Raw genomic sequence first — 11,748 nt, forward strand, 5'->3', positions numbered from 1 at the left:
GTTGGTGTTATTATATTACATACACATGTGATATTTTACACCCGGTAGCAGCTATCTAGGCTACTGACTTGAGAAAAATTTCACAGTCACATTGGAACTTGGTTGGAGAGAGTGCTGCAATTGATGAGTGATGTCTGCCTTGGCTGGGGTTGAGGAAGTGTCAACACATGAGTCATAAATTTGTCATCCCTGATGTCCATTCAGTAGAACTTTGCTGAGCACCTTCTTTGGCACAAGGCATTGACCTAAATGCTTTGGAAAAAGAAATATCTGCCATGGGAATTGGAGAACTCTCTAGAAGTCTTCTAATCTGACTCTCTCTAAGCCCAACAGGAATCCCTTCTGGAGCATCTTGGTCATACGGTGATTAAACTCCAAATTGAACACCTCCAGTGTAAAAAGTCCCTCCCTCTCTGGGAGCCTAGTCCATTCTACACAGCTCTCATTGTTCAGTGTTTTCCTGTGGATCGAACCCAAGTCGTCCTCACTGTCCCTGAGTGAGGCTGTTTGAGGTGTAAAATGGTCTTTGTGCTTCCCAGGGCTCCTTCTAAACAATTCCAATCCCAAAGCCTTTCTGAAGGGATGTTTACATATCCTGTCTGTCATCCTTGGCACATGTTCCTATTTGTCATCATCCCAGCGTTCACTAGGTTGGGTCCCGAAAGGAGCAAGCATATTGCTTAGTGGAATAAACACAGATTCTGGGGTTTTGGACTATAGCATCGTAGCCCTCCTGGTTCTATCTTTTTTGAGGTAGAGTCTCACTGTGTCTCCCAGACTGGAGTTCAGTGGTGCAGTCTTGGCTCACTGCAACCTCTGCCTCTCGGGCTCAAGTGATCCTCCCACCTTAGCCTCCCAAGTAGCTGGGACAACAGGTGTGTACCATGACACCCAGCTAATTTTAGTATTTTCTTGTTGTAGAGACAGGATTTTGCCACATCGTCCAGGCTGGTGGGCTCAAGCGATCTGCCCGCCTCAACCTCCCAAAGTGCTGGAACCTCCTGGTTCTTTACAAAGCCCATTCTTACCTGCACTCTCCGCTGCACTCCACTGTTAGGGTTGCCTGATAAAATATGACACCTAGTTAAATTTGAATGTCAGATGCAATATTTAGAACACATTTATAGTAGAATGTCACTCATTATTTATCTGACATTCAAATTTCACTGTTCCTGTCATTTTAATTGTTCAGTCTGGAAACACTATTTGCAGTGTCTGTTAGGAGAAACCCTTTCAGCAAATGGGAAAACTGAGGCCCCTGGTCAAGGTCACATACCTGGCAGGTGAGGATGGAGGCCATGAATCTCAAATCCTAGTCCAGGGCACTCCTGTTTTTGCTTCTGAGCAGCCTGTGCTGGGGGCAGAGCCCTGGGCCTTTTCTGCATTTCATGGTACCCCCTTTTCCCAGAGCTGATTTGTTCTGCCTTGTGGTCCCTTCATGCTGTGTCTTTTTTTGGCCACTTTCAGCCTCCTTCCTCAGTTTTTAGATTCTTTTCGCTGCCAAGATGAAGTATCCTCTCTCCTGTGACTGTGGGGTCACAGGGCTGGGCCTCAGCCCATCAAATCAACTCTGCTCCCCGAGCAAATGCCTCCTTCCCCCCTGGATTTTTGGGAACAGCAGCCTCTGTGCCTGGGGGAAAAACTGTCTCCCCAAAGAGCTGGAAAGGAAAGGAATTTTCTAACCAGGAGTTACAGAGGAAGAGGGATTGTGAGTCACCTACGGTTTTCCAGAGGATGTGGGTTTTTAGCTGAGCAAATGGGAATTCCACGTATTGATAATCATTTTAGTGGAAATTCAGATTTATTCAATGCCTCTGTCTAGTCAGTTGAAGCAATTTGCATGCAGACTGAAGCCAAACCTTCCTTCCGTCCCCCGGGTCCTTGCAGCCGGGAGGAAGGGCGTGAGAGGACAAACTAACATTTATTAAGCGTCTGTCTGCTATGTGTGCATCGCATGCACTGGGCTGGGGAGACCTCGCGAAGCCGAGGTCACCAGTTAGAGAGTGGAAGTGTCGGGCTTGTCACCTGGGTCCATATGCCTCAATTCCAATAAGCCACCGGTGGCTCCCTGCAGCCTCAGAGGTGAGAGGGCCTCCACACAGCCCTCTTTGAGTAACTGAAACCCTTTGGCAGGCCCTCAAGAAAACTGTGCCTGATTCCAGAATCTGCTCAACAAAGACGATTTCTGTCCTTTCTATTCAGAGTGACACAGAGGAAATGTTGGCTCCTCCATGATTTAATGAGACCCAAAGAACATGTGATCTGGCCACAAACCCAGCATGTGAGGGGCAATGGATTTGTCCACCTTATTCTGCCACTAAACGATCACCTGGCTTTGTTTCCTTGTTTATAAAGCAAAGTCAGATACCCCGCCACCTGCCATGCAACTAACTCTCTTGTGCCCAACCCTGTGCGAAGTTTTTAATTGTCACAACAGCCTTCTGAGGGTAGGAAGTGGGGCCACCAATTTACACTTAAGGAAACTGAGCCTCAGAGAGGGTGAAGCACCTGCCCAAGGTCACACAGCCAATCAGCTGGACCTGGCCTGTCACAGCTCACACTCTCCATGGCTGCACCACATCCCCAGCTCCTCAAGACTTATAGCGGGTGTGTGACAGCATGGACTGGGCAGTGCCAGGGCTGTTCTCGTGTAAGAGATGGTGCTTAGTAAGACCACACAGCAACTAGAACTGGCCACAGCTCCAGCTCCCTGTCCCTAACCCACCTGGCATTGTTAGCCTTCAAAGGCAGTCCTCAGAGGGATTATAAGTGAGCATGTTTAGCTTTCTTTTTCACCATCATTAAGCCACTTTTACCAAGCACCTCCTCAGAGCTGTACCCTGTGCTGGGCACTGGAATCACAGAGGTGAGGTCCTCAGAGCAGGCACCTGCCCCTGGTCTGGAGGCAGCACAGGCGGTGGCCCTATAGGCACACGCAGAAAGGATGGCCGGTGTCAAGGGCCCTGAGCGAGAGGCATGGGGCTCTGAGGCCTGACAGCAGGGGCATGACCCGGTCTTGGGGTCAGGGAAGTGATGTTAGCGCTGGAGGCCCAAGGACAAATGGGCATGAACAATGCCAGTGGAGGGCACGGCACTCTGGGAATAGGAAACAGCTTGAGCCAGGGCTGGGGAGATACGTCAGTGGCTAAGTATGTCACAGCTAAGGAGGAAGAGCAGGGCAGGAAGGTGAGATGTGTGAGCAACCATCATGAAGGATGGGCACCGGATGTTCCCCACGTTAGCCTCCGGGCGTCCACTGGCTGGCAGTCAGGGGAGCACAACTCCATGTTTCCGAGTCTCCAACTTGACCTGATGCCCTGTCTCAGGTGAGACGTAGCAACAGGAAAGGCAGCCGTCAGTGGTTTTGTTTTGTTTTTTTTTTTTTTGGTCAACAGCCAACTCAGACCTTGTGAGCATGGACTGTGGGGTCAGACAGACAGACAGATAGATGGACAGACCTGGGTTCCGGTCCTGCCTCTGCCCCCTGCTTATCGCTCGATCTCAGGCAGGTTATGTCACCTGTCCCTAAGCCTCAGTTTTCCCATCTGTAAAATGGAGTGGGACTGACAGTGGCGCTTACCTCCTGGGGTTACTGTGAGCAGCTGGTGAGCGTCCAAGCCACCAGCATCGTCCCTGGCATGGCAAAGGTGCCCAGAGTGACATTTAGCTATTGTTAAGGAGGGTTCAAAGTGGGTAGCGTGCATCCGGCACACAGTGGGCGTTCTTTAAATGGTGACAGACGGGGCTGATTGTGTTGTTGGTGGGAGTCAGTGAGAAGGGCACAGTGTGGCGTGTGGTGTCTGGGAGCTTAGAGAAAAGTGGAAACAGGATCCAAATTAAGGGCCTTATTCATTATTCTTTCTCACGGGGACATGACATTCTGAGTGGCTCCGGCCAAGCTGGTCTGGAGGGCGTCTGGTACACAGGAGACGGCTGCTCTGCAAGCTGCCCTCGGGGGATGCTGGCCTGGAGTTTTCTTTGTTCCTCCCGGAAATGCTTTTGTAGCCCAATGTGGGGGTCCCACCAACACAGGGGGACCTGCCATATGCAAGCTGGCACCTTCTCCGGGTGTGGCCTGCAGGCAGGGGTCTCTCTGCCAGATTCCTTCTCCCCTAGGGTTGGATGCCCACGTGAGGTCCCTGCCCCCACCACACACAGACCCCTTCGGAGAGGCCTGCTGAGGCAGCGAGCGGGACCTGGGGAATGGGGTGTTGTGCTGTGACTCCCGAGGACCCACACAGGTGACCATCCAGCCTGCACTGAATTCAGTCCCACACAACAAGCCACTTCAGGCCTGGAGGGAGGAAGAAAGAGCCTGTGTTCCCGAGCTGCTGGCGGCCCCTCTGCCTGCCACCCTGCCTGGCCCCCAGCAGAGCAGGACTCCTCCAGCAGAGCCCGCTCTGTTTATTTGTGCATCAGGGGGAACTCTGGGCTGGCCACCCTGGCTGCCTTCATCCAGGAAAGGAGAGAGGCAGCAGCCAGAGGGACCTGTGGACTTGCGGCTCTCTGCAGAGAGAGCTGGCCTCCCTTCCAATCCGGCTTCTCTCCCTCCTCTCCAGAGACCACCTCAGAATAGCCTAGAAGCTCTGGAGACAGGCTGCCTAGTGTGAATCCCAGAGGTGCCCCGGCTCTGTGATTTCGCTGGAGCCCTAACTTCTCAGAGCCTCAGTTTCCTCATCTATGAAATGGGGACAGTAGTAGACTGATCTTGAAGGGCTGTGGCGAGGAATTACTGGGTTAAGGCAGGTCAAGTGCTTAGCACAGTGCTGGCAACTGGAATTTGCTTATTATTAACACCCGTTAAACTGAGCCCTCACTTTCTCAGTGAGATTATTTGATGGGACCTGAAAGCAGAATTTCTTTCTTTTTCTTTTCTTTTCTTTTTTTTTTTAAGATAGGGTATCTTTCTGTTGCCCAGGCTGGAGTTCAGTGACGCTATCATAGCTGTCTGTAATCTTGAACTCCTGGGCTCAAGAGATCTACCTGCTTCAGCCTCCTAAGTAGCTGGTACCACAGGCATGCATCACCATGCCCAGCTAATTTTTAAATATTTTCTGTAGAGATTTAGTCTCCCTATGTTGCCCAGGCTGGTCTTGAACTCCTGGCCTCAAGTAAACCTCCTACCTAGGCCTCCCAAAGTGCTGGGATTATAGGCGTGAACCACGACGCCACGCTGGGCCTGAAAGCAGAATTTCTTAGCAAAGGCTCAGCTGGGAGGTTTTGTTTAATCCAATCAAATGAGAATCCTAAAGTCCAGGAAGGGGAAGCGTTTGCCCAAGATCACACAGGCCAGGAAGCGCCAAGGCCAGACTCCTGTTGCTCTGGGGTTGGGAGAGTGAGAATCGGCATCATCTCAGGCAGGCTGAGCTGCCGTCTGCAAACTCCACACAGTCTGTCTGTCTGTCTGTCTTTCTCTCTCCTCGGGGGCATTCCATCGCATTGTCCCCTTGGCCCTTCCTGCGGGAGTCAGGCAGGAATGTGATGTTTCATTCTCTGCCTGGCCTCCCTCCGAGACGTCTCCAGGCAGCTCAGACAAGAACTCCAGTTCCCATTCTTGAGCCTGGAGACCTGGGGCAGCCTTTGTTCCTCCAGTGCTTCAGAGCTGTGCCCCCACCTCAGAGCACTTGCCAGGGGCCTCCATAGAGCCTGATCAGGTGGTGGGAAACAGAGGCCCAGAGAGGTCAGCCACGTTGAAACCACACAGCAGCCAGACGCTCGTATCAGTCACGGAGGATGGACAAGGGAGAGAAGAGGGTATTTTCAGGGTCTGCCTTTCTCTGAGTGCGGACTTAATGTTATGGTTGTGGCTGAGAGAGTGATGGAGTGGGCAGAAGTGAGATTTGAGGGGAAAAGCGTAGGCTGGTTAAGAGAAAAGTCAGCCGCTTCTTCACTCTGTACCAGGATTCCTGGACCTTGGCACTACTGACATTTGGGCTGGATGGTTATTCGTGGCAGGGGGCTGTTCTGTGCACTGCAGGATGCTGAGCTGCATCCCTGGCTTCTGCCTACCAGATACCAATAGCACCTCTTAAGTTGTGACAACCAAAAATGACTCCAGACATTGCCAAGTATTTACATGTTAAATCAGTTACTCCTGGAAACAAGGCTGGCAGGTAGACAGTACTGTACGTCCTCGCTTGTCACATGAGGAAACTGAGGCGTGGAGACATCAAGTTCCCCCAGTTCACACAGTGAGTGAGTCCCAGAGGAGAGTGGGACCCAGTGGTCCACTGGGTGGACAGAGAATGAAAAATCACATTCCTGCCTGGCTCCTGTTGGAAGGGCCACGGGGCCTGTGCAGTGGAATGCCTCTGGGGAGACAGACAGAGGGACGGTGTGGAGTTTGCAGGAGTTTGCAAATGGCAGCTCAGCCTGGTTGAGTGCTTTCCAGAGCCTTCCTTGCAGAGGAAGGAAGGCAGGCTGCGGAAAGGCCAGGAGGGGCATCATGGGGACAGCACTCAGCCAGGCTGAGTTGTCACCTGCAAACTCCACAGTCGTGAAGGGAACTTGGCTTTTCAGGTCTGGGAACTCCATTTTTCTCACCTTGGACTGGCTGATCTGATCTGAAGCTGGGTCTCTAACCTGTGGTCCAGGATCCACCAGCTGATTGTAGTGTCCCACAGGGTCCATCGCCAACTCTGGAAATTTCTGGGATCAACAGCCTCACTCCTTACTTGCTGCCCTCCTCAGAGATAGCCAAGCCTCTGGGAAGCAGGAGGTGCCTCCCCTCATGTAGCCGGAGGAGTCAGAACTCCCATTGATGCCTTCTTTAACTCTTACAGCAGCTCTGGGGGGACAGATAGAGAGAGCCTGAGGGTCCAAAATAGTCAAATGAAAAGCCCTTTGTCCCTGATCCGGGGTAAAGAATCAGATAGAGGAAAAAAATATTGAATATGGAAAGGAATGGGGATAGGGAAGGGGCAGCCATCTAGAAATGAGCTTGGGCAAGGATCTTTATGAAGTTTATTCCAGCACTTTAGTGGAGGTCTCCAGATGAAGAACATTCCAGATTCTGAGATCAATCCTACAGAGTCGTGTCTTCAGAAGCCCAGCCCCAGGGACCTTGGGGATTGTTGTCACCACCCAGGCCAGCCTCCTGTGGGTCACTGCTTACAGCACCCTCTTCTCTTTCTTCCCCCACAGGGTGACTTGGGAGTGTTGGGTCCGATTGGCTACCCAGGACCCAAGGGCATGAAGGTAAGCAAGGGACGTCCCCCAATTCAGGCCTCATCCCAAGTGGGCACCCCCGACCCATTTCATCCCAGAAGGAAGGGTGACCTTAGATGATGCTAGGGGAAGGGAGGATGGCAGGATGCTCAGAGTGCTGCTAGGAGGAAGCTGGGCGCCCCAGAGCCAGGCATCATCTGTATGTCATTTAGGCCGGGCATCCTCCTCGAGCTGACATGGTTCCAGGCCTCAGAGCACTGGAAGTCCAGTGGGGGACATCACCAGGGCCACAGAAACTACCATGCAAACCAGTGAACTCAGCCCATCCCTGAGTGGGAAGGGCGTGCAGCAGGAAGGCAGGCCAAGACTGCTAGACCACATCCCAGGGACGACCCCATTTAACCAACATGCCCTTCCCTCCCCATCAGTGCCTTCTTCCTCTGGATTTGTCTGCAGTGCTGTGGTTCACTGCCTCTTCTCATAGCTCCTTCAGTCCACACCCTTGCCCTGTGACATGGGAGTCATTTGCCCCCCAGATGTGAACACTGAGGTTGGGGGATCGAGCAGGGGGTCTGGCAGCAAGTCACGTTTAAGCCAGGGCTCCTAACTCTTGTGGCCTAGAGTTCCATCACAGCTGGCCTTGGGTCTTTGTCTTGCAGGGACTGATGGGCAGCGTGGGGGAGCCCGGACTGAAAGGTGATAAGGTGATCTGAATACTCCCTTATTGCACTGTGGTTTCTCTGCATGCCAACCCCCTCTCCGCCCGGAGGCTGCTGCTGATCTCTCGCCAGGTCCACTCCCCTGCATTCTTCTTGCCTCTCCTCTCGCCTCCCCTAAATCTGTGCTCCCCAGCTTCTTCCTAGTCACTCTGGGTGGGGCTCAGGCAGATAGTTCTGGGAACCCGAAAACCTCAGCAGATAGTGCATAAGCAGCTGTTGCAGCAAGCGGGGCAGGTATGTCAAGACAGGGCTCTGAATCCAGAGAGTAGAGCTGAGGCCAGCATCTGTGCTTTGAAGGCAAAGCCACAGAGCAAGGAGTGTGGCAGTGAGGGCACAGGAGGAAACAAATCTACATAGACCACCTTGGCGTGAAATTGGGAACCCAACCCCAGAGAGCGTGCCGACTGGAAATGCGACTCTGAGCCCCTGACCCGCTTCTCCTGCTGCCATGGGGGTGGCTACCCTTGCCATGTGTCCTCTGTACAGCCCTGCTGCTGAGCTCTTCCTGTCTCACCCTGTGCCAAACCAGAGTTGGAAGTGGGAAGACAGGCCCTGGGGGCCCAGAGTGAAGCAGCATCTGAATACCAGAGACACAGGGCCCAGCACTTGTACCCTGCTCTGTGGCTGTCTTCCTGCCTAGCCTCTTCAGACCCTTGGCAAACCAGGACCCCCAAAGGGGGTGCAGGAGGGGTTCAGGGCAACATTCCAAGTATCCGTGAGACATCCGAAGGACTGACTGCTGCTCAGTCCCTCCTGTGGTCAGTTGACACCGCACCTGTCTCTAGGTACCTCTGCTTCCCCCTACACCTGAGTCATAAGGTCAGGTGCCATGCTGGGTACCATCTGAGTGCACCACATGGACCCACCCATTAATCCTCCTACCCACTGTGAAATAAGAAGCTTGCTTGGGCCGGGCACGGTGGCTCACGTCTGTTATCCCGGCACTTTGGGAGGCCGAGGCGGGCAGATCACAAGGTCAGGAGTTTGAGACCGGTCTGGCCAACATGGTGAAACCCCGTCTCCACTAAAAATACAAAAATTAGCCGGGCATGATGGTGGGCGCCTGTAATCCCAGTTACTTGGGAGGCTGAGGCAGGAGAATCGCTTGATTCTATAATCCCAGTTACTTGGGAGGCAGAGGTTGCAGTGAGCCAAGATCGCGCCACTGCACTCCAGCCTGGGCGACAGAGCAAGACTCCATCTCAAAAAAAGAAGCTTCCCTGAGGCCACACAGCTGGTAAGTAGAGAGTCACCTGGCTCCAGAGACCTCAACTGTTAAGCAGAACTAAGGTCAGAAGGTCAGAGCTAGTGAGACTCTGGGAAGTTCATATTTCACAGTGCCTACATCTCACAGCTGGAGAAACCAAGAGAGAGAAAGATTTGCAGGCCCCTGGACTTTTAGAACATTAGAATTGCTGGGTGAAAATGGACATATCCAGACTATATTATGCAAGCCTATCCCTGGGTAGCCAGCTGGGTGCAATGCCAACCCCAGTCCTTTCTCTACCTGTGTTTACCTCTTCCATCTCCTTCTGCCATGCCCAAGCCTCCAGCCACAACCCACCTCTGCCCGCCCCTTACCCTGCTGTCTGCTACACCCCTCTGCCAGAGCCCTCCCTCTTTGAAGGGGCTTTCTGATGGAGACGGGGGTTTCCCCACACCTACCTGTTTATCCCAAGGTTTGAGACATCTGTGCTCTGGAAATGTTGAAGTCATGAAAGAGAGAGAAAGGAAGCCGGGGAAAATGAGAGTGTAGGCAGTGAGCTTTTTATAGGCCCCTTTGTGGAGCTGGTCTCAGCTCAGTGTTGCTTCAGGAACATGGAAATAAATGTGTTACATGGAACTCGGCTGGCTTGCTGATGGGAGTTGCCTGGGACATTTAGAGAGGTGAAAAGTCTGGAAAAAAAAGGAGGAGGAAATTATTTTCATGCCCATAGTTTTTAAGAAAATCAAATGTCTTTAGGAGAAAAAAGAGAGCGGGGGGAGAAAGAAACCCCTTTTCCTTTGGTGGAGAGGAGCCTTAAGGCTGTGTTCCGATCAGCCACGCACACATCCGTGTCCCCTGGCCCTACCCTGGGATGACAGAGCCATCCCTTCATGTTCCAAGGTTGCTCCTGCCTCAAATCCCAGATTTTCCATGACCCATCCTGGACTCAGTCCCACTTACAACCGCTTGGCTCCCTCTCTCAGCCTGGAGGAGCATTCTGGAAGCAAAGCTCCTGCTCCGAGCCCAGCTCCCTTCAAATTCATTGTTCTGATTTCCTAGGTGCCTTTTAAACTTTCCTTGTTTTTCTATTTTCACTCTTTTTTTTCACCTCCTCACTCCTCTCTTGGACATTAAAAAAAAAAAAAAAAAAAAAGTCCTGTGGTTCCCCAAACACCAGGATGTTGTACAGGATTTTCCAAATTGGAAAAAGCAAAGTAAGTTCAAAAAAAAATTTTTTTTTTTTTTTACAATTCTGACTTTTGTTCTGCTAAGGAAGTTTTTTTGTTAGGTCATGGCCTTAGCCATGCGTGGCTTTTCTAAGGTTCTCCATTTTCCCGGATTTTTCTCCCCATTCTTTCTCCTGCTCCCAGGGTTGTAAATGTATTCTGAATCCTGGGGCCGACAGTGTATCAGTAATGTCCAACGTGGAGGGCTGGATAGGGTGAGGTGAGGGCCGTGTGAGGTGGTTCCCGCCCTAAGGGGAAGCAGCTCCCAATCTGGACTACCCGTTCAGAACATGGCTAAAAACACGGAGGGAGGAGAAGAGGCCTCCATCAGCCAGAATCAGTGTCACTAAGCCTGTGCAGTACATCGTGTTAGAAGACAAACACCCAGACTTAAGTCAAGACCAATTTACTCGCTGTGTACACATAGTCTTAACAAGCCAGGAAATCTGATTTCCCATGCTATAGCTGATTAAAATAGTTAATTAGAAGTAGATTGGCTGGGCACAGTGGCTCACGCCTGTAATCCCAGTATTTTGGGAGGCTGAGGCGGGCGGATCATCTGAGTCCAGGAGTTCAAGACCAGCTTGGGCAACATGGTGAAACCCCATCTTTATTAAAAATAAATAAAATAAAAATTAGCTGGGCGTGGTGGCATGCACCTGTAGTCCCAGCTACTGGGGAGGCTGAGGTGGGAGAATCACCTGAGTCCAGGAGATCGAAGCTGCAGAGAGCCAAGATCGCACCACTGCTCTCCAAACTGGTCAACCAGAGTGAGACTCCATCTTAAAAAAAAAAAAAAAACATAGACCAAAGCTGCTTGCTAGCACAGAAACCCCCACAGGAGGAGGAAGTGACAGCTCAGTCTGATGGTGAAAAATATCAAACAGCAGACGCAAACACTCCGAAACCACATTGGTGTGAGGCCCTTTCACACGCTGCCCTCACCCCTGTGTGACAATACCAGTTGATGATGAAGAGGCTGAAGGATCAAACACTTCATTTGCTCTGCGTCAGTTCTCCAGGCAAGGCCAGTTGACACTGGGCAGTGGGCAGCTTAGCTTCTGTTAGTGGCGTTTCCAGCCATCCCAGCAGCCCCAGGCAAGTCTGCACATCGGCCAGCTCACCTCCCCCCGCCACCGCCTGCTTTCCTCGCCAGGGGCCCGTCCTTTCCTTTCACAAGGCTGCTGCTGGCCGGATCCGACTTGGGAAACAGCCTCGGCACAGCTGTACCTCGCCAGGGGGTCTGTGGGGGAGGCTTCCAGAGCCCACGTGGTCTCCATTGTAACCTTCTTTGCTGGTGTGTACTTAGGGTGAACAAGGGGTTCCAGGTGTGTCAGGAGATCCCGGATTCCAAGGAGACAAGGTAATTGCATCAGATTTTCCCCTCCCCCTGCCCCTGCCCCTGCCCCTGCCTTGCTGTTCCCTGGTC

General features: G+C 52.1%; 1 protein-coding gene across 4 annotated transcripts in view; it reads left to right on the plus strand.

Annotated features, from left to right (window-relative positions):
• Positions 1-11,748, plus strand: part of COL27A1 (collagen type XXVII alpha 1 chain) — a 158,039-nt gene that overhangs the window by 67,854 nt on the left and 78,437 nt on the right. For all 4 annotated transcript variants that reach the window (XR_005235389.2, XM_007968312.3, XM_037984064.2 and 1 more), the window contains 3 exons: positions 7,144-7,197; positions 7,827-7,871; positions 11,629-11,682. Coding sequence is in view for 3 of the 4 variants with exons in the window: in XM_007968312.3 (XP_007966503.3) it covers positions 7,144-7,197; positions 7,827-7,871; positions 11,629-11,682 (153 nt within the window). In the remaining variant the exon portion in view is untranslated. The remainder of the gene's footprint in view (positions 1-7,143; positions 7,198-7,826; positions 7,872-11,628; positions 11,683-11,748) is intronic.

Source organism: Chlorocebus sabaeus, chromosome 12, assembly GCF_047675955.1.
Source record: "Chlorocebus sabaeus isolate Y175 chromosome 12, mChlSab1.0.hap1, whole genome shotgun sequence".
Lineage (NCBI taxonomy): Eukaryota > Metazoa > Chordata > Mammalia > Primates > Cercopithecidae > Chlorocebus > Chlorocebus sabaeus.